We start from the raw sequence: 21,701 nt of genomic DNA on the forward strand, positions 1-21,701 counted from the left end.
ACTCATCACCTCATGCACACGGGTCCAGAATCGCACTATCTCAGGGCATTCCCAAATGATATGCAGAAATGTGCCCAGGAGACCGCAGCCACGCCGGCACAAACCATCCACAGAAAAGCCCATTTGTATCAAGCGGGGACCAGTCACATACACTCTATGTAGGATTTTGAGCTGAACAAATCTAAGGCGCGCCGGGATAGCCACCTCTTTAGGGGAGGAGATCGCCGCTTGCCAATCCTCGTCGTCAAGCTCCAGCCCATCACTAGTCCAGACCTCTCTAAGACGAAACAGGAGATCGGATCTGGAGTTGATGAGCTTTTTATAAATAAGCGAAATAGTACTATCAGGAACATGTCCGTCCAGTACCCTATCCTCAAGCGGGGACGCTTCCGGTATCTCAACTCCCGGAGGGAAGACCGAGAGTACCGCGTGACGGACCTGCGCATAACGAAAAAATTCGCGATCGCCCAAAGCGTACTCGGTTTTCAATTCCTCAAACGTTTTAATTCTCCCTTTGGTCCAAACGTCATCCACCCTACTGATGCCTATCAAGTCCCACCTGTCAAACCCCTTCGACTGCCAGAGAGATCCAAGTCTATCAGATGCATACAATGGGGTGGCACGAGTCAATTTATCAGACCACCCAAGCGCCATGGAGGCATGTCTCCACACTTGGACAGCCGTCCTAGTGGGGCCCGTTACATTTCGAGGGGTGAGTCTGGAGTAAAGGGCTCTATTATAGTCACCCCCTGGCAATAGCCACTTATCCATCACGAAGGCTGGGTTCGGTGAAGGGCCGTACATACAGTGATTTATCGCCCCCAATTGAGACGCCCAATAATAGCGACGGATATCAGGTAAGGCAATTCCCCCGTCATACCACGGGAGCGTCAGTTTAGCAATGGCAATTCGGGATCTACCCCCCCACACCAATTGTCTCTGTAGGTTCTCAATCTCACGGAAATATTTGGCCGGGACTATGTCAAGTGCGTTCTGCAACGCATAGAGGAAGCGGGGCAGCGACACCATCTTGAACAATGCCGCTCTACCCAGTGGAGAGAGAGGAAGTTTCCCCCAAGCAACAACATCTGCCCGAAGGCGCTGAAGAGGGGGCAACAAGTTCCGGTCAAACCGCAGTTCAGGCTTCAGAGTGATAAAAATGCCCAGGTATCGAAATCCATCACGCGCAATCGCGATGGGGCACCCACTGGGCAAAAGAGGAGCGTCTCCCGACAGGACGTATATACAGGACTTCGACCAATTAATGATAAGACCCGAATTTTTACGAAAGGACGTCAAGACATCAAACAGTACAATGAGGGATTTACGGGGAGATGTGAGATACAGCAGAATATCATCCGCATAGAGAGATACACGGTCCTCAAACTCCGAGTTCCATCTAATGCCCTTCAGGGACGGTTCCCACCTCAACCAAGCCGCCAGTGGTTCCAAGGCAAGAGCAAACAACAAAGGGGACAGAGGACAGCCCTGTCGCGTTCCCCTGCCCAATGCAAAGGGAGCAGAGACCCGACCATTGACCACCACCTGAGCGATGGGATCGGTATAAAGCAACCTGACCCACCGAACGAAGTCCGGACCAAAACCAAACTTTGCAAGAACCGCCCACAAATATGGCCATTCTATAGTATCAAACGCCATCGTAGCGTCCAAGGACGCCAAGATGGCGGGCTCACGCAGCGTCTCGGCTCGCGCCAAGACGCCGTGCAATCTTCGGAGGTTAAGTGCCGTGTTGCGGTGCGATATAAAGCCGGACTGGTCAGGGTGAACAAGGTCCCCAATGACAGTCGCCAAACGCGTCGCCAGCAGTTTGGCCAGGATTTTAGGCTCAGCATTAATCAACGAAATGGGTCTAAAAGAGGCACAGCGATCCCGAGGTTTTCCATCCTTGTGGATGACGACTATAGAGGCCAGTCTCTGGTCCGGCGGGAGGGAGCCCACCTCCAAAGACTCGAGAAACATCGAGCGTAGGTGCGGGGCCAGCGTGTCCGGACGCAGTTTATAGAGCTCAATGGGGAGTCCATTAGGGCCCGATGCCTTGCCGGATCGGACCGAACGGATGGCAGTGGCGATCTCCTCCACACTAGGCGGCGCATCTAGCGCATCCCTATCAATGTCAGACAATCGGGGAAGTGCGATATCCCGCAATAGCAAGTGGGAATCCTGCTCAGATCGATCAGACACCGGGGAATATACCTCGCGGAAGTAGTCAGCAAAACATGTAACCACATCAGCAGGGTCAGTATAACACTCACCATTCTCCGCAACAATCACAGGGACGACTCGACTTGCGTTCTCCCTCTTATCCAGCCAAGCAAGCAGCTTCCCAGCTTTATCACCCACATCGTACAGGCGGCCCTGCTGGTCCCTGCCCATTTCCTTAGCTGCGTCCGTAACCAAAGCCCTGTAGTCATATTGTTTCAGCTCCAACAAGTGTAGCCCCTCAGCGGTGACCCCAGATTCCAAGTTCCCTTCCAAAGCCGCGACCTCTCCCTCGAGGCGAACCACCTCAGCACGGTTAGCCCACTTCACGCCACCAATCAACGAGAGGGCCTGGCCACGAATGACAGTTTTGTAAGCCTCCCAGAGCAAACTTGGAGAGGAAACAGAGCCCACATTCTCAGCAAAATAACAATCGTGCGTTGTGACTAGCTCAGCCCTGAATTACATATTTTTTATTTCCATTCTCTTTTTTTATTTTTCTGTTTAAATTATTTTTCTCTTCGCTATATCTTTATAAACATTGTTATCATTGACAAAGTACAAAGATCATTCTCTATCTATACATTTTAGTAACATGAAGAGTAATTCATAAGTTCATTTAATGATCTATATACAACCAGGCAGAAAACAAGCAACAGTCAAACTACGCATACATACTACACACACATTCTTACCACAAAGTATCTGTGCAAGTTATCGTGTTATGTTGGTTCTTGTCTAATGCCCACTGACAGGGTCACTACAAAGTGTAGGATTTAATATAGACTTGGTTGACGCGTTTCGGTGGCAATAGATAGCAGTGAGAGCCACCTTCTTCAGGACCCGCCAGATTATCAAAGATGGTTCTCTACACCCTGGTTTTTCTCCACTAAAAACGTTGCTGTAGCCTATCACAATTTCACATTACAGACCTTCTTCAATATGGTTGTTATTTGTACCACAGAGTTCTCGCAAATTCCTAAGATGAGAAGAAAGAAAAAGATCCTTCAAAGTTCCAATCGGAGCAGCATCAACTTCATATCCACTTAAATGTCTTATCACGGAACACCATTTTTTATCTTGATTTCCCAAGTGTGAGTTTCTCCCTCTATTATTGTTACTCCCTTTCGTAGTATACTCTCTCCTGAGAGGTATCTGTAGGGTAAGGTAGTAATAAACAGTCTGTCATCAAAAATCGAAGCTCGTCAGTTTCTCCGGAATAATTCAAATGCTATTGTCGAGATAACTCTTTGCAGAAAGGACACCCTAAATTTGTTCCTATCGCCATTCATCGAGAGTTCACGCATGTCTCCGCTACATAATCTACACCACACACTTTCACCAAACATTTTTGTGTGGACGCTTTAACATTCAAACAACCTAATGTAGGTCAGGCAGTGCTACATACACTTTTCCAAACAACTGCAACACCCACAAGTTTGCCACTGCTCTTGGAGGGCACTACTTTACAGTCTATGCAAAGCATGTGTATTTACAGCTACACATGCCTTAATAGAAGTATGCTACCTATTTGTAAGATTCAGCTCATGGCATGTAGTACTGTAGATTCAAATGCACCCACCCTCCTCCAGAACACCTGTGGCCGATGCAGTCCCTTTTACCTTTTCACATGCATGGACATGTCCTTTGATGGCCGTCGCCTCTTCGGCGACAAAGCAGACAGCGCGTTGGAACGGTTTAAGGACTTGCGGGCTACGACTAAGTCCTTGGGACTCTCTGCAATCCGCCCTCCTCCGCCTTTTGCTTTTCGCTCTTTTTGTGGCACTGGTAGGGGCGCCTGCAGCGTTCGCAACAGAGCCACAAGCCTGTGCAGCACCAATCCCAGTATGGACACGGGTTGAGCCGTGGCAGACCAAGGGGCCAGCGGGCTTGTCAGTCCACCTCCACCCCGGCCACTACTGCCTCTAAACCTTCCTAGTCCGAACTTTCAGGCCCATCAAACGGCAGTGGGCGGCAGGCTTTGCCATCACCTCCCCCACTGTCGCACCATCGCATCAGACCGGTGGGTTTTAGAGATAGTCCAAAGGGGCTACTCCCTCCCCTTCAAGACTACACTTCCAGCCATGCCACCTCAGTACCTCCGCATTTCGGGGGATCGCTTGGTGCTTCTTCAGCAGGAAGTTGCGGCCCTCTTAGCCAAGGGGGCCATTGAGCGTGTTCGGACGCCAGAAGTAGGTCGTGGTTGTTATTCCCACTACTTTCTGGTGCCAAAGAAGGACAAGGGCCTGCGTCCTATCTTGGACCTCCAGGACGTCAATTGCTTCCTCCGCCAAGAGAAGTTCAAGATGCTCACTTTGGCTCAGGTCTTGTCTGCTCTCGAACCACAAGACTGGATGGTAGCGCTGGACTTGCAGGATGCTTACTTCCACATCCCGGTAATGCGAGTTCACCGATGATACCTGCAGTTCACAGTAGGCCACGAGCACTTCCATACAGGTATCACATGCTAACAGCACATAGACTACACACAGGATGTCAATGATAGTAGAACTTTACCTATCAGTAGGAATCATTGTCATTCAGACAAAAGGGTCTGTCAAACGATAAATTGACAGCACATGATATACTAACGCTACTGCTCTGTGCAAAATACAGGCAGGGAGAGTAGTTCTCATTCCACTAGGAGGGCATGATTGTGTTCCTGTCCAGGTCACAGGACAGCTTCCGGGCCTCACATAGCTAGAATCAGGCCTATCCATCTAAGCACTCTCTACATTAACGTAATGCCACGGCTGAAGTCAAAGTCAGGATACTAGATTCCCATGCAGTCCGGCACTTAGTGCAGAGGAACATCCCCGTAAACCATGTGCACAGTAACATTTGATGAGGCAAAATTGTGTGTCAGGTATCTCAAGGACAGAATCTTCCTAAATGCTCACCTGACTGACTTCATTAGTAATTTGCTCTGAATTTTGCAGGTCCTCACCCAATTTAAATAGCAAGAGAAGATGATCATAATACACTTGAATGAGTAATGTTGGGATCGCATTCTGTCAATTAATTTGCTTGCATTGGACCCTTTCACTAATAGTTGAAATTTCTGTGATTGCAAATTGTTTTTTGAAGTGTGAAACTGTTTAAAATGTTTACTAATATTTTTGTGTCTCCAGTATATGTAGATGATGCATCTTGGAAAAGATATGTTCCACCTGTTCCCTTACACAGAGAGTTTGGATATGGCTGGGCTCTTGTCAGTGATATTCTCCTGTGTTTGCCACTTTCAATTTTCATTCAAATTGTGCAAGTCAGCTACAAGGTATAGTTTCTTTTTTAATTATCTCTTCATTGTACCTTTAAAATGTTAATGAAACTGTTGGTGTGCATAGAACCCCTTTCAAATTCATGAACTAAATAGATATTTTACATGGGTATCGTACGCATAGACATTGCATTGCTTTTGAATGTCCATAGGCCTGTAACCATTGATTCGCATGTAATGACCCTAAAGCAGAGGTTTTTAGTGGTCTCATAAAAAAGCCTAAATCATCCCAGGCACTCCCAACATAGTGCACAATGAAAAAAAAAAATAACTTGAATAGCTAGCTAGTTAAATACATCACAACTTGAAAAAAATATTTTGACCATCTATTGATACCAAAACAACTTTTGCACAGAATTAGTTACTTGCAGACGGAATTTAGAAAATACTTATTGGCTTTTTGGTGGAACAGTAGATATTTTAATATCTGTGAATACTCTTTGCCGGCATCCTGTATTGGTTAGGTCGCTGATGAGGTTCACACTGCCATTGCATGTGTAAATTAAGGTGAACACTAAGTCACACCTCTGAACTCTAGGGAGAAGCCTCGCTTCATAGACAATCTTGCTTTTGCACCCATAAAAACGTTGTCCCCACCCTTGACTGAAAGCACCAAATTTGGGGAACACTGATGACAAACATAAAGTTAGACACACAGTCTAAAAATTTGTATCGTTTATTTTTATCATGGATTTTGACATAGCTAACATTAAGTTTGAAAGTTGTATATCGACATTACAATCTTAAGGTGCCTTTTCGTTGGTTTTGTCCGCAACATCAACAAGGTGATGGATGGACTGCTTGAATTAATCTGACACCGGCATTTGCTATGGCCCGCATCCCAATCCATTGTTTAATGTCTACCATGCCACCCCAGTTTGGACCCACCCATATACAAATGGGCCTTCACTCTGCTTCTCATGGAAATAGTCAAGCCCGATTTTCACAATCAGGTCCTCCTAGAACCGGAATACAAGCAACCTAGGAACTTTTTCACCATGATAAGGGCTCATCCGCTAAGTGCAGCTTGATTCCATTATGGTACAGTGAGCATGGGATGTGGCCCGAGTATTTACTATTGGCTGAGATTAATTTAAGCATTCCATCCGTCTCTTTTTGTATACTTTTCTAGGTTTCAGCCATGTAAGCAAATGTTTATGCGCCTGTGCTGTTTGTTTTGAGTGTGCCACAAGACAACAGACTAAACACTTGTTCAGATGGTGCCATTAGCGACAAGCACTTTTTAACAATTCAAGGCAAGTGATCACAAACAATTACCAACTTACACACTCGAAGACAGAAATACCCCTAAATGTTAACAGCAACTGAAGTAAAAACCACACACCTACACTTGCAACTACTCTGACATCATACACACGCACAAAAACAGACGAATAGGCACAGACACTGTGATTAACAAATTAGGGTGACCAGATTTTGAAAAGCAAAATTCAGGACAGGTCCGACCTAAAAGTAAGACTAAAAATGAAAAAAGCACCTGGACGCCAAGACAGTCCTCTGACAACCGTCTGTCCAGGGAAAATACGGGACGTATGGTTACCCTACACCCTGCAATGCACGCAGAGAACTGCACACGTGTTTGCATCCTCTTTGGAAATGTGCGTGGTTACTTGCCTTCAGGGGACTAACCTTTCTCAATGGTTTTAGAATCTATTAATAATGGAAAGTATCTTTAAATATTGTGATACAGGTTTCTTTCTTGCTCCTCTCTGGTCAAAGAGTTGTTAGCTCCAATTTGCTCCCAACTTAACCTATCACTGAAGGAAGAACAGTTGACTTTGGCATGGGAGGCCGCACAGATTATCCCAATTCGGAAAAACACCAGAGCATCCATGGAAGACCTTTCCAATCTATGTCAAATCACGTTTACCTCTCATGAGTAAACTGCTGGAAAAGCACATTAACAAACCTTTGTCACACCATATTGAAGCGGCAGGTTGCCTTGACCCCTCACAATCAAGCTTTCGGACGAAAAATAGCACCGAAACTGCCTTGGTGGCTGTCACAGATAACATCAGGCTAGCGCTTGGCAGCAGTCATTCCACTCTCCTGGTGTTATTAGATCTCTCCGCCGCATTCAATACGGTTAACCATCAGATCTTGCTCAGGAGACTGGAGGAATCTGGTATTGGTGGTGTAGCACTGCAACGGATGACAAATTACCTCACAAATCGCTCCCAGACTGTGAACCTGGGACCATATCGATCTAAGTCCAAAGAACTGATCAAGGGAGTGCCCCAGGGGTCTTGTTTAAACCCTACCATATTCAACATCTATATTGCTCCCTTGGCCACTCTTCTAAGGAACTATGGTTTCATCCCGATATCTTATGCAGATGACACCCAACTTTTCCTTTAAGTAATCCCCACTGACGGCTCAAGCTACCTTCTCCTCCGGCATGCTGGTAATCTCTCAGTGAATGCGTAACAACTTTTTACAACTAAACGCCGGAAAGACTGACGTCATGCTGTTTGGAGAGGCTCCACTGTTGTTGACCCCAAAGTGGTGGCCTAGAGAGCAAGAGACTGTACCAGCACCAAAGACAATGGTAAAGAACTTAGGGGTTCGTATTGAGCTTACCCTAACCATAAAGGAGCATGTGACCCATACGATTGGATCGTGCTTCCACATGTCTAGCTTGTTAAGAAGAGTCTTCCCTTTCCTTCCTGAATCTATAAAGAAGTCTCTTATCCAGGCTCTAGTGCTGAGCAGACTGGATTAATGTAACGCTTTGCTGATTGCAACCAATGAGTCTTCTCTGAATCGCCTAAAGGTGGTACAGAATACGGCGGCCCACCTAACGCTGATCGCCCCTTATCGAACTGCCTCACTCCCCCTTCTTCAAAAGCCCCACTGGCTGCCTGTACGCAAACGAATAACATTTAAAGTCTGTTGTATTACTCACAAAGCAGTGTGGGGTAAAGGACCTATTTATTTAGCAGAGAAACTCCACTGTTACATTCCCCACAGGGACCTCAGTTCTGGCTCAAAATCCCTCCTTAAGATACCGAAGATCAAGAAGTCAAGGACGCGGGGGTAAAGCCTTTCATATTTTGTGAGAAGTTAGCCTGGCATATCATGTCCACTATTCTAGTGGGCACCTTGCACCAGTCTAATCGACCCTTATTGATGGTGGTTGTGAAGTCAACCTTATAGACAAGCTATCCTAGTGGTAGCATGGACCAGCAGTCATAGGCTAAGACTTCAGAGAGCATGTGAAGCAAGCTGTTTGACAAATTATAATCCCTTGAATACCAAATGAAAGGACACTACACAAGGTATATATCAAATATATATGTATTTATTCTAAACACAACCCCTCTGCACTCTTTATGAGGTCAGAGGTAAAAGTACATCACAAGTTACTCAATTAGAATACGATAACTTGCACAAATAGTTATGCCCTAGGGGCCTCACAAACCATATACTAAGGAAGTGGTATAAGAACCATGTGAGAGTTAGACAGCAGGCCTAGGGCCTGTAGAATCGCTGGGACTACACTAAACAACCAAAGGTTAGGAAGTAGGAGGCCCACGGGAGACGCGTGCAGTGTCTAAACACAGTCACGAGTTACCATTGACTTATAATGGAAAACAAAGAAGTTACAAAGTTACTGTTTAAGGGCACTTCCGGATGGACTACGACAAAACCCCTTTAGACTATGACACTTCGAGGGTCGAGACACACGGAAGCACCGGAGTACTCGTGTTACCTCACCCAGGGAAGCCGGGTGCCTTTTGGTGTCTGGTTTCGTGGTCGTTTTCTATGGAGATCTGCAAAGAAGTGCTGCAGGCGACCAGAGGAAGTGTCCGGGTGGATCCAAGGGTGGATCGGTGATGTGAAGAACCTAAAAGCAGAGGGGACAGAGTCTGTGTCACTAGCTAGTGACAAGGAAGGAACCAGGCCAAGTCGTGTGCTTGAAGGTGAAGAAGGTGAGCTTGTCTCTTCAGTCACGAGGTCCAGGAGGCATCGACGATGACCAGGTGCTGGATTCGAGCTGTCCCACGAAAGGATCTAGTTGACTGCGGTGTCTGTATCCGGATTGGACCCAACAAGCCTTGGCAACCGCAACCCACGCAGGATGTCGAGATTGGCTCTTTTGCAGACCAGCAAGGACTGTGGCGCTTCTCCTTTGAAGGGAAGCTGGAGCAAGCCTGGAGCAACCAGGAAAGCAGTTTAGTTCGAAAGAAAAGTCTTCAGGGGGCTCACTAGTCAACTGGCAAGGAACCGGGAAGACGCGTCGAGCTGAAATACAAGAGCGGGCCCCACGCTGCACTCGTGGAGTGTGGAGGGCTGAGCTTCGGTGCAAATGGCGCTCGGGTCTGGGGCTTCTCGTACCCCAATGCACAACTGCGAGGGTACTTCGGTAGTCGAGCAGTTAGCAAAATGCAGGATGTCCAGGGTGTCCGGTCCCACGTCTCTCATATCCGCCACGGGTCTCAGCTTTGCTGTGGATGTGTGTCGGAGTTAGAGAAGTCTGAGAGTCCAGTTCCTGTGTCGCTGAGTCTTCGGGTTCCGGCGGGAGCATCGACAAAGCAGACCAGCAAGTTACTAGTGGTCCCTGTGTGCACAGGGTGTTCACTCCTTGACCACAAGGGAAATGTCTTCCGTGTTCCCAGGCAGTGTCTCAAAAAGCATCTGCTGATGCTGATGCAGCCTTCCCTGTCCCAATACACATCTGCCTGTCTGGGGAGGTGCTGGCACCTCCCTGGACAGGAAACCTATTGTCCAGGCCTCCCCTGCCGGATTTTCGTCCAGCAGTAGTAGGTCAGACTTGTGTCTGTGGCAGCAGCATCCATTTTGTGATGCTGGGCCTTTGTTTAACTTTAATCGGGTAAAGCAGTAACATACATGTCTTTTCCCTCTAGACGGGTGGAATGCTACCCCCGCCGCCAGAATTGGCGGGGGTAGTATTCCAAAGTGTTTGACACCTTCCACGACATGTTTGGATAAAGCCAAACCAAAGTTGGCATTAACCACGAGGATTATAATGCACTTAAGAGTATATGGTATGTCTAGATCATAGAACAGCTATAAGGAGATGGTTCCGAAAGCTGGAGAGGAGCTCCGCTCATGCTAGGGCACCCTCTCACATAAAACCAAGCACTCTGCCTCCAGGATTGTCGAGGCCTACAATAGGAGTGACGTATAGGTGCATATGTGTCTATATGTACAGGTAGATATAGATATACTATATCTAAGTAAGGGGTGATTACACCACCTTCCCCAAGCTGAGTGATCAGCCTGTTGTGTCAGTTTGGAGGGCCAGCCAGGGGTGGCATAATACATGCTGCAGCCCCTGGTAGGCCTTGGATGCACCTATGCCCTGGTTACCTATGGTACACTATACAGGGACTCACAAAGGTGACCCAATACCCAATCTGGTATGTACCTAAAGTACATGGTATCAATTTAGAGGGAGAACAGCTGGGCTGTGGGTCTGATTGGCAGGCCTACAGCCACACTAAAGTTGAAAAACCGGAAAATCACAGCAAAAAGTGAGGGTGACCATAGGAAGCAGACCCTACTCTCCTACATATTTGGCACCTCTTTATTCTACTCCACTCCCCATTTCATTGAGGCAGTGCTCAGACCATCTGCAGTTTAGGAAAGCACTGAAAACGGTTCTGTTCTAGCCCCTTGCTCCTATGTGTCAACCTTCTCACTATTTGTCCATAGTTGAGTACAGAGAGGAGTCTATATGACCCACACTCCGTTGGTGGTTCTTCCGTTTTTTGGAATTAAGACAATAGTTGCAGTCCTTTGGTATTTAGGTAGACAGCTCTCTGCCTGTACAGTGTGGAACATAGTCCACATATGTTCTGCATTCTCATCTGTCATGCATTTATAGAACTCTACCATCAGGCCGTTCAGCGCCAACGCTTTACCGGAGTGAAGGTCCCATATTGCACTCGCTATTTCCTCCACAGTCAGGTCTCCCTCTAGAGCAAGGATCTCCAACCTTTTCTTTAGTGAAGCTACTGCTGATCAGTGAAAATATTCCTGAGCTACTGAAGGCCAAGTAACTCACCCATTGTTACCAGACACCCTCTCTCCAGCTTCATTGACTTTAAACCTATAGTCCATGGAACCAGATACTATGATTTAAACAAAATACTGTGACTACGGGTACTATGATAGGGCGACCATGTGCGTCAGTGAATGCATGTATGTGGTTATGTATGAACATGTGTGTGGACCAATAGGATATGTGAATGGGTGACAGAGCCTGTGTCGTATGTACCTGAGGCACAGAACATACCTTTCGCTATAACACAAACATACAGCCATTTTATTTTTAATATTTGGAAATAAAGCAGCTGTATTTTTATTTTTTTTCAGTTTCAAAAACCTTTGTTAAAGGCAATCAATAGTGAATACAGTGTGATGCCTACAACCCTGGCCGGGCCGCAGTGTAGAGACTGAGTCATCTGGAAAAATCAGTATATGAATGCACAACAACTCGCCTACAACCACTTCAGGCTGGCCGCGTAGAGTCAAATATTGTACACAGGCTAAACAAGCTGCAGAAGGGCCTTCCAGCTGAGCGAGGCATTGGATTATGTAGTATAGTCAGGAACATGTAAGTTCAGGGGCCCCGGGAAGGTGCGAGCAAGAGTGAGGGGTCGAGAAGCGTGATCGCACCCCAACGGGTCTATCTTCCCACATCCATCCCTTGATAGGCTTGTCAGCCCACTGTGCCAGATGTACTATGTGAAGGAATACGTGTGTGTTCCTATGACCAGGGTGACATTAAGAGAAAAGAAAAAGAGAAAAACCAGTAACAACAAATAAACAGAGGCGGCATAAGCTGCAGCATGGTATGAGGCATGGGACGTCCAGTGTGTTCCATGCACTAAGACGTGGGGGGTGGATTGGGGGAGGGGGGGGAAGTCAATGACCGGGGCCTCCGGAACCATTCACGGGGGCTTAGTGAAGGTGTCGGTCAATCGCCGAAAAAGAGTTGAAGGGCCCTGAGCCTCGGGGGGGGCTAAAGCAATGGGAACTCAATGCGCATTAAGTAGGAGATCAGTGGCTGCCAGACGTGTTGGAATTTCCTTTCAGTATTTGCGATATTATGAGAGTCTCTCCATTGCCAATATGTGCCAAACGTTGGCGAACCATTGGGCTACTGCGGCCACTGAGGTTTGTTTCCTTGTACACGCTATAAACTGGCGCTCTGCTAGGCGTAAGTGGCTTATGAGTGCCCAGTCCGCCCCGGTCATTGCCGCCAGTGTAGAAGGACGTTTGCCTAGTATTGCCATTTGTTGCAGATGTGGGATCTGGTACCCCACAACGCCCTTGAAGTGCCCCAGGACCTCCTTTCAAAAGGTGGATATCACCTGGCAAGACCACCATATGTGATATAAAGTGCCTTCCTCCTTCCCACAACGCCAGCAGAGGTTGGAGGTTGTGCGATAGATACTAGCAAGACAGGAAGGCATGTAGTACCATTGGAGCATTAGCTTATATGCGGTCTCACGAGAGGTAAGGCTACAATACGTTTTGGGGATGTCCTGCCATAGCTTATCCCACTGTTTAGGAGAGATCCCTCCTGAAAAGTAGGCTTCTGTGCAGTGCTACCTACCCCAGCACCTCCAGCGGTGGCCGTCACGCCCCTCAGCACCCCCATCCGACAGGGGCCCCCTAGAGGAGCAGGCGCGAACTAACTCCCGATATACTCCCCAAGTTCATTACTGTGCTGCGCAACAGGAGAGGGCCTCGGCTTATCACTGGTGCCTGTGCAGGGGTAATCGCCGAATTCCTCCCAGTGGGTTCAATGCCAGGGATGCTTGGTGTTGCCTACCGGCTCAGGCGGATGTCCAGGTGGCCTCTGTGGAGGCCGTGGCAGGCACCGGAGACCCCAAGTTCTGGTCTCAAAATGGTGGCCCCCGGGACTCCATTAGTGGATTCTGCTTCAAGCCAGGCGTGTCAATCCGACTCGCACTCGCAGTTCCCAGGGGCAGGTCCCAGCACCTCTGGCAATCCCCTCCGGGGAGACAGGCGCAGATCTATCCCAGGGGCACCATACAGCAACGTCTCTCACGGTGGGGGAGGGAACTGGAGCGCAGCCCGCACCTGTTCTGGAACGACGGGCACTAATCCCCTCTGTAGTAGTTCCGGGTACAGTAGCACCACCCAGGCAGTGCTGCGACCCGTTCTCGGAGCGGCATCACCAGGCTTTTAATTGAGCCGCTCCTGACATTACGATAGGGGAGGGCACCGGCGCCTCCCGTACCTGGCCTGAGACCGCGTGCGCCAGAATGTCTTGCAATGTTCCCCAGGATCAAATCAGCCGCTCCGGTGGTAGTACAGTTCAGCCACCGGGGCGTCTCAGCTGGTTCCCAATCGTCTCTGTGGTCGCGGAAGCCTGCCGACACCCTCCCGGGCCCAATCACTGACTCTGGGCTGCGGTCACAAAATGGCGGTCGAAGTTCGCCGCTCTCAGCTGCCAGTCGCAGGGACTCCAACCAGCCGGGGCAAGAGCATCATACAGGTATGTCCCTACATACTCCGGGAGTCTCCACAAGCACTTCAGGTCGCGTGCGCTGCTCCAGTGTGTATTTTCTGTGCAGCTGACCACAGGGAGACAGAGCTCACCAAATGCACATCTCACTCCATTGCTCCCATGGCCGCGCCCCCCAGCGGCTGTATTTTTCAGTTAAAAAGATACCTGCTGTGTATAAATGACACTTTGAAATGGGAAAAATGCAACTGAAGAGTCAACTTTGTTAATATGCATTATATAAAACTCTGAAGGCCAAGGAACGTGGTAATTTGTAAAGGGATTTTGGCGCCTCGCGGTTGATTTGCACTAAGTTATATTTCTTCAAGGAATTAAGTCAACGATGCTCAAAGGTGTGGGGAACCACTAACCTCCATAAAGCAAAAGCTTAAGCTCTCAAAACCTAAATTATATAAAACTCATCATTTTGTCCCATGTCAAAGTGTCTTTACAAAGAGAAGATGTATTACTCCCTGTGGCCCGTAGACCTGCTGCCATATTTATAACAGGAAAATACAGTAATTTGTTTAAATTGGAGGAATTTAAAATGAAGAAATATGTTTATAAAACATTAGGACCGAATTGAATTAATTGAAAGTTGAGAAAAACATTAAGACAATGTTTCATAGAAACCTTTTTCTTCACTTTAAATTTCACCCATTTAAAAGAAAATTACTATTTTTCAGTTATAAAGATGGCACTGTGTCTACCAGCAACTGGGATCAAGATACCTGCTGTTTGCAAATAAACAACTTTCAAAAGGGAGAAAATTAAAAGGAAGAATTCACTTAATCATTAAGTAAACTCTTTATTTTAATTTTCTCTTATTTAAAAGCATACAAAAATATAGTTTAGTCGTCATAACCCCAATATTGAGTTAAGAGCTAAATACCTCAGTGCTTCAGTTCTAAATCGTTGTGGCCCACATGAGTCATACATCTGAGTAGAGCACTGCTCATTGTCTATCTGCAGCCTGTTAATAATGTAAAATAAATATAGTCTTTCCTAAACTTTAAAAAAATAATGCAACACTTATTTATTGCAGTTATAAGTTAAAAATGAACTCCAGGCTGGAAGCTACTCTTAACGTTACTGCGAGCTACGAGCTGCTTGCCACCCCGATTGCCAAGCCACACCAGCAATCAATTAGCCTTTCCCAACATATCATACAGGTGGCAGTCTTCCACCAATGATTTCAACTCGTATTGCTTGATGCCCCGATTACTTACCGGTAATCTTCATTACACAGAGTTAGTCTTCCTCGCCACATGACTTACAAAGTGAGCTTCAGCTCCACACCAGAACCTTCCAAAGCAAAAAAAGTCAGCCTCCCATGCCTCCCATCCCTTCCCAATATTGCCAACCTATGACACCCCTGACCTCTATAAGAGGTGGGCCGGCCCAACCCATCAGCCTGAAACTACCAAGCAGAAACATGTAGCCGATAGCCAGACAGGGAGGGAGGGATGGGAATTCATGTGGCGAGAAAGACTAACTCGGTGTAATAAGGATTACCGGTAAGTAATCGGGGCATTACCACCTCGTTAGTCTTCCTCGCCACATGACTTACAAAGTGAGCAAATACCAAAGCCAAGCGGCTTCATAGAACCTCACAAGAAACCAACGGGTCAGAAGGGGACTCCCAAGAAAAAGGGCAAACACACAGAACAGACGAGTGGAAGGACCATCCAAGAGAGGCAACCACGAGCAGGAAAAACCAGCCCGGGATAGAAAAACACCGGGAAGGTCGAAAAACCCGGACCCCCGCGAGACGAAGGGCCGACTGAAAGAAAAACTGCCCCAGCCAAAAGCTGAAGGAGGACAGAGAAGGCACGGAACCAAACCGCGCGGAGCCAACGGCCAACAGGCCCCAGAGAGAGAAGACTGAAGCCGGCCAAAAAAACACACCAAGACCCGCCACAGGCAGCCAAAAGTGAGAGGGGAGTACAACAACACCGCAAGGGCGACCCACTCGGAAAGGGAGCGACCCCCACCACAAAAAAAACAGGCAGGCACAGTGCCAAAAGACCCGGGAAGTGCCGGAAGGATACCGAAGAGATCCGCCAAAGGAACCCAGGGCCGCCTACCCATTGAAGGGCGGAAGGGACTAGGCCCAAGGCCAAGACACCAGAAGTAAGGGAAAACGCACCGAAGGAAGCCCCACATAGGGGCAAATCGCGACGCGCAGGTAGAGATCGGACACGGAGAAGAAAAAAAAAGGGCGGCCAGCACCCCCGGGCACCCACAAGGGGAAGCCGGGGCAGAACACAAAACCGGCGCCCACAGAGGCAAAACATGAGCCAACAGGGTGGGACGGCTGCCACAAATAAGTACCACACCGGGAGACCACGAAAAAAAGAGGCAGGCCCTCGGCCAGAGAAAGCCGGAGCCGCCGGAGCCACCAGAGGCACCAGACATACCAACAACCTACAGCTCAGAGGTGGAAGGACGCCACAAACGTGTCAAGTTAACATGGGCGAAACCCGCAAACACCCCGGTAAAAAACAGGGGAGAAAATAGCCCAGGAAGGCAACAGGAAGCCCCTACAGGGCCGGCGCCAAGGAACGGGCGACAGAAACCCGACCAACCGAGCAACGCCAATCGGGGCCAAACGCCCGCCCCGAAGGCTGGGAAGGTCCCCAGCAACCACAGGGCCAAAAAGGAACGTCTGAAGCACAAGACACGGACCCCACCGGAGAGACATCCCAAAGCACCAGGAAGATCCAGGCCACAAGGTGTAAACCAGACCAGACCCGGCCAACTACCCAGAGCAGACGAGAACAGAGGCAAACATGGGAAGAACGGCCACGGGACCCAGGAATTCCAAGGACTGAAAGGCAGAACCCAGCCCGTGTAGTCCGTGCCCCCAGAGGCACAAGACAAACGACTAAGCCAAGCTCCATGGCGGTACGAGGATAAACGGCAAGGTGCAGCACCACAAAAAAGGCCGCAGCAGCCAGCTAGAAGAAAAATACACCAAAACCACCGCCAGCACAGGCGAAGCCGGGATGGCCAGGCAGGCCCGAAGGACAGAGACCAGCCAGACGGAAAGGAACACCAACGGACAGACTGGGCAATTATCCAACCAGGCCCGACCATGCCCAACTCATGAGACCAGACGAGAACAGGGACCATCAGGGCGCAAAAGCCGCAGGACCCAGAGAAGGACGGACAACGAATTCCGGCCACCACCTCCATAAGGCTTGTCACCGAAAAAAAGGCACATGTGTAATGTTAAAGCACACACCAACCCCATCGGGCGCAGAATACACATTGGCACACATAGTATCAACCTCAGAAGAATGAAAGGCTGAGCAGACCCACCAGGATCTGAACCCGTAATCAAGCGGCCGAACCACAGGGCCCTGCAGTGGATGCATTAGTCCACTGAGACCAACCACAAGGCAGGAGGTTACAGGGTGGAAAAGCCGTAGTCCCCAGAGAAGGACGGACCATGGCAATAGCAGCCCGACCACATCAGATGCGCAGCACCCAAGGGCCCACCCAGAACCCCAGGAGGACGCCCAACCAGGCCAAACGCTGCATCACAACGGAGAGCAACCCACAGGACGGAAGGCCCAAAGCCCGGAAGGGAAGAAAAAAACCAGGGACAAACACAGCAAACCCAAGGAAGCCATGGCCCAGTGACACAACCCCCACCAGGACATGAACACAAATCATAGCCCAAAAGGACGAAAACTTAGACCAGCACGTCCCTAGAAGGCAAATGAGACAGAGCTGGCAAAAACACTAATAACAATATTCCAAACATGTAAAGCGCACAACCACCAGCAAGGGACTCCAGGCGCAGGGGGCCGTTGGGGAGACCGAGCCAGGCATTGAGACAAAAAAATATAAAACAGAAAACAAACTCACACCACCTCAGGACACACTGATAGCAGTGGCAGGAGATGAACACCAGACCGGCGAGAGACCTCTGCACCAAAAGCACAAGACCAGCCACTGAGATAGAGCACTACGGGCGGCAGCGGGATACAACAAAGAATAACGCCACAAGCAGAGGGGAATGGAACAACCAGAACCTGGAGGCCACCCCCACACCATACCTCATTTTGTCCCCACCGGCGAAAACACCCACCCGCCTTGGCAAGGAGAGAACCACAACCTGAGTACCTACAAGCGAACATATCCCCCAAGGTACACAAAGCGCCGAATAACAGATCCAACAGCCACCCAATGCAAAGGAACACACATCAACAGAAAAGCCCTGAAAAACTGACAAGTGTCAAGACACCTACAGAACAGCAGGAATCGAACAGACCTGAGAAAATTCAACTAATGCACATTATGAACATTCAACACCTCAGGACACTTAGAAAGAATTGGCAGGGTTCAGGATAGAACCCTCATCCCGTGGAAGTAGCAGTCGGAAAAGACAGAGAAACCACCGTGCATACAGACACCTTGGAACACCAGGAAATGACACCTAACCCAGAGAGCAAGAGTCCAAAACCGCAACCTGTCACAGCGATACTACACACCGCCCCGGGCCATAACGGCCCTAAATGCAGAAGCCAACCATTCCCCGTAGGGATGAACATAACGTGTGCTTCTGTAAGGCACACGTATTACCCAAGGGACACCAGGCACTGAAGAAAACAGAGTGACTGACCTACAGACACGTACATCCAAGTGAACCTGTGACCAAGAGGCCGAACACAGGAACCCACAGCGGATGCATAAGCCCACTAAGCTCAGCAGCAGGACATATTTGCACAGCGCGCCAGAACATGCGCTCGGGGCAGCAGGATCGAACCAAGGGAGAGGGAAACCCCAACAGAACCACCAGAAGAGGAGTGCAGAGGAACCAGCCCAAAAGACGCCCCCCCCCAGGCAACCAGTGAAAACCGGGACCCGTAACCGGGGAAAGCGACGAAAAGTACAAGAAAGAGCACTGTTGGAAAATCACCACATGAAAACTCGACAGCTGTGACCAGATACGAAAACCCAAGCTGTGCGCGCCCACGCCAAAGGCACAAGACCAACTAAGAGCAGCAGCTCCATGGGCTAACATAGACTACTGAAATAATGCTGTAAACTAACAAAATTAACAGACCTAACCAACGTCGAACCCTGGTAATGGCTGTATCCACACATAAGCTTACTCCGTCGAACCACCGAAGTGAAGCCGGGGGCGCCCGACCCCGCCCCCCGGACCGAGGCGAGGAGCCCAAACATGGAGGCTCACAGCAAAAAAAACGCCCGGACCCGCACAGAGGCCGGGAACGTGAAAACAACCGGCACCCGGCCCGCCTTTGACCCCGTCACCAAACACTCGCAGGATAGACCGGGGGCAGCCACCTCCCGTCATGTGGAAAACCCAAAGGCCGAAGGTAAGCCCGTGAAAGCGGGACCCAGCTGGGGGAAGGGCGCCTGCATCAGGGGAGCAGAGCCGCTGGGGGAGAGCCACTTATCAAGAAAGACATTGCCGTACATGTAACTGAGTACCAGACAGCAACACCAAAAGACCAGGGATTAAACTCGCAATCATCAGAAGAAGATTTTAAGACCGCAATCATTAGGTGCCAGCCCCACAAGGGGGGGGGGGCGGCCGCGGAAACGTGCTGCCCGCTGCAGACCTCCCCCGCAACAGAGCAGGGGGGCCGAAAAATACCGCAACACACCGCACGCACCAGAGGCCATTGCAGGGACAGTAGCAGAAGCACACCGCAACCCCATTTAGTCCCCGGAGAACCCCATCACTACAGATAGTGAAGTGAGACACGGACGGCCCGGGTGCACTGCCCTTAAAAGAAATGCACATTATGAACATTTATCACAACAGGAGACCGTGAGACAGAGGCCAACAACTATGACCCTGATAGAGTGAGGCGAGGGGCAGAAGGGCGCATAAACAGCAGAGCCCTAGACCCTGCCCGCCCCCCTACTGACCCCTGGCCCGCTAAAGCAGAGCCTAACCGGGCCCAAAAGAGACCCAGGGGGGAAGGAAGGGGGGAGGTCCAAAAGCCCCAGAGTCCGCTAGCGCAGGACCACCAGCCAAGGACCCACGTTCACGCTACAGCAGGAACCACTTACCTGAAGATGCATCTGGAGAGAATGATGCGCAGAACTAAAAAAACAGGCTGATTGTTTGGGCCGGCCCGCCCTTATAGAGGTCAGGGGTGTCATAGGTCAGCCATATTGGGAAGGGATGGGAGGCATGGGAGGCTGACTCTTTTTTTGCTTTGGACGGTTCTGGTGTGGAGCTGAAGCTCACTTTGTAAGTCATGTGGCGAGGAAGACTAACGAGGTGGTAATGTGTAATTAGTTGTGGAGGTGTGAGTCTACCAGCCCCCGCTAGGAGCTGGATCTCTAGGGAGTCAATGTCATGCTTAAGCACCTCGCACTGCAGCCCACTATACGCCCTCCCCAAATTAGGGCCTCCGCACGACTGCGGGTGAGAATTTTGGAGCCCTGCTGGAGAACACATTCTGACTCAACTGTGCCCTTGTTTTCTTGAAAGTATTCATCCTTCCTTTACCTCAACCTATCCTTTAGGGTCCTGTCTTAAGTGCCATGGGTCAACTCTCGGGAGAAATCTATTGGTCTTGACTGGGCCATAGAGTGCCACTCCTACCAGCGAATGGTCAGAGATTCTAAGCGTCTTCTGGGTTTAGTCTCAACATTTGCCCGCAGGCAAATGTTGGGTGAGAATATAGTCTAGACGCACATAGGGTATCCTGAAAAAGGATAGATGGGGGAATTGGTGAGGTGTGCAGGGTAGTGTAGCGATATCTACATGTGTAACCCAGTTTTTTACACTAATCGTCTTCAGTAACTTCAAGCAGACATTAGCACTCATACATCCATTCCACTCAGCAGGATCAAAAATGTTACTCCAATTTGTGGAAACACATTAGTACTGTGAGTATTGCAAAGGTATGAGACTAAGCAGTACTCCTGATTAGAACCTAGTGTCTGTTCTGCTCACCCTCAAGACCTTGTTCCCTCCCTTTTGTTGATAAGAAAGCTTCCCCCACTCAAGGCAGAAAAAGGTATGTTTTTAGTGAGCACAAACCTTTCTTCACCTACTGTAACTTCTGCCCTCTCCTCATAATGAACCAATGACAGTCAGTAGTTTTTGTCTTTAAGATGTCCTATCCTTTACTGCTTTAACTGCCCTTACGCTCTACCTTGCTCTACCTTGCTGTTCATGCTGGTTTATGGTAGTTGATAATCTATCCCTGTAACAACATGGGTACGTCGGTCAGGTCGTAAAACCTCCTCCCAGTGAGACTCGGCCAAAGTATGTAGTGACCCCACACTAGTAAGACACCTTGGAACGCTTTTTCAACCTGGCTCCAGTTGTATCATTGCCAAGGTGGCACTGTCCAGAAACTCTTGCTGTGACTTCCTGTCTGCCTTCATAACAGACACAGAACACTCCAAACGTTTTACTTTCCTCCTCATTCCTTGAAGCTCCTCTTCCATGAACTCTTGGACTCTGAGGTTATGTTGATCGATTTGACATTCCTTTCAGTATTCTTGGTAGCACTTGCACTGGAGACATCAGCTTATAACCAAGCCTAAAAGAGATGAACGAGATAAAACAACATCTCCATAAAATACATTACAGGCAATAAAAAAAGAAGAAATAGCAAAATGCAATAACATTGATACATAAAGAAGATAACTCACTAGATAAATAAGCAG

The 21,701-nt window shown here is 48.9% G+C and overlaps 1 protein-coding gene across 4 annotated transcripts in view; it reads left to right on the forward strand.

Annotated features, from left to right (window-relative positions):
- The window catches only part of GTF3C1 (general transcription factor IIIC subunit 1), a 2,559,884-nt gene that overhangs the window by 1,059,563 nt on the left and 1,478,620 nt on the right, over nt 1-21,701 (forward strand). For all 4 annotated transcript variants that reach the window (XM_078662887.1, XM_078662886.1, XM_078662885.1 and 1 more), the window contains exon 16: nt 5,352-5,497. In XM_078662887.1, coding sequence (XP_078519013.1) covers nt 5,352-5,497 — 146 coding nt within the window. The remainder of the gene's footprint in view (nt 1-5,351; nt 5,498-21,701) is intronic.

Source organism: Lissotriton helveticus, chromosome 10 (genome assembly GCF_964261635.1).
Source record: "Lissotriton helveticus chromosome 10, aLisHel1.1, whole genome shotgun sequence".
Classification (NCBI taxonomy): Eukaryota; Metazoa; Chordata; class Amphibia; order Caudata; family Salamandridae; genus Lissotriton; species Lissotriton helveticus.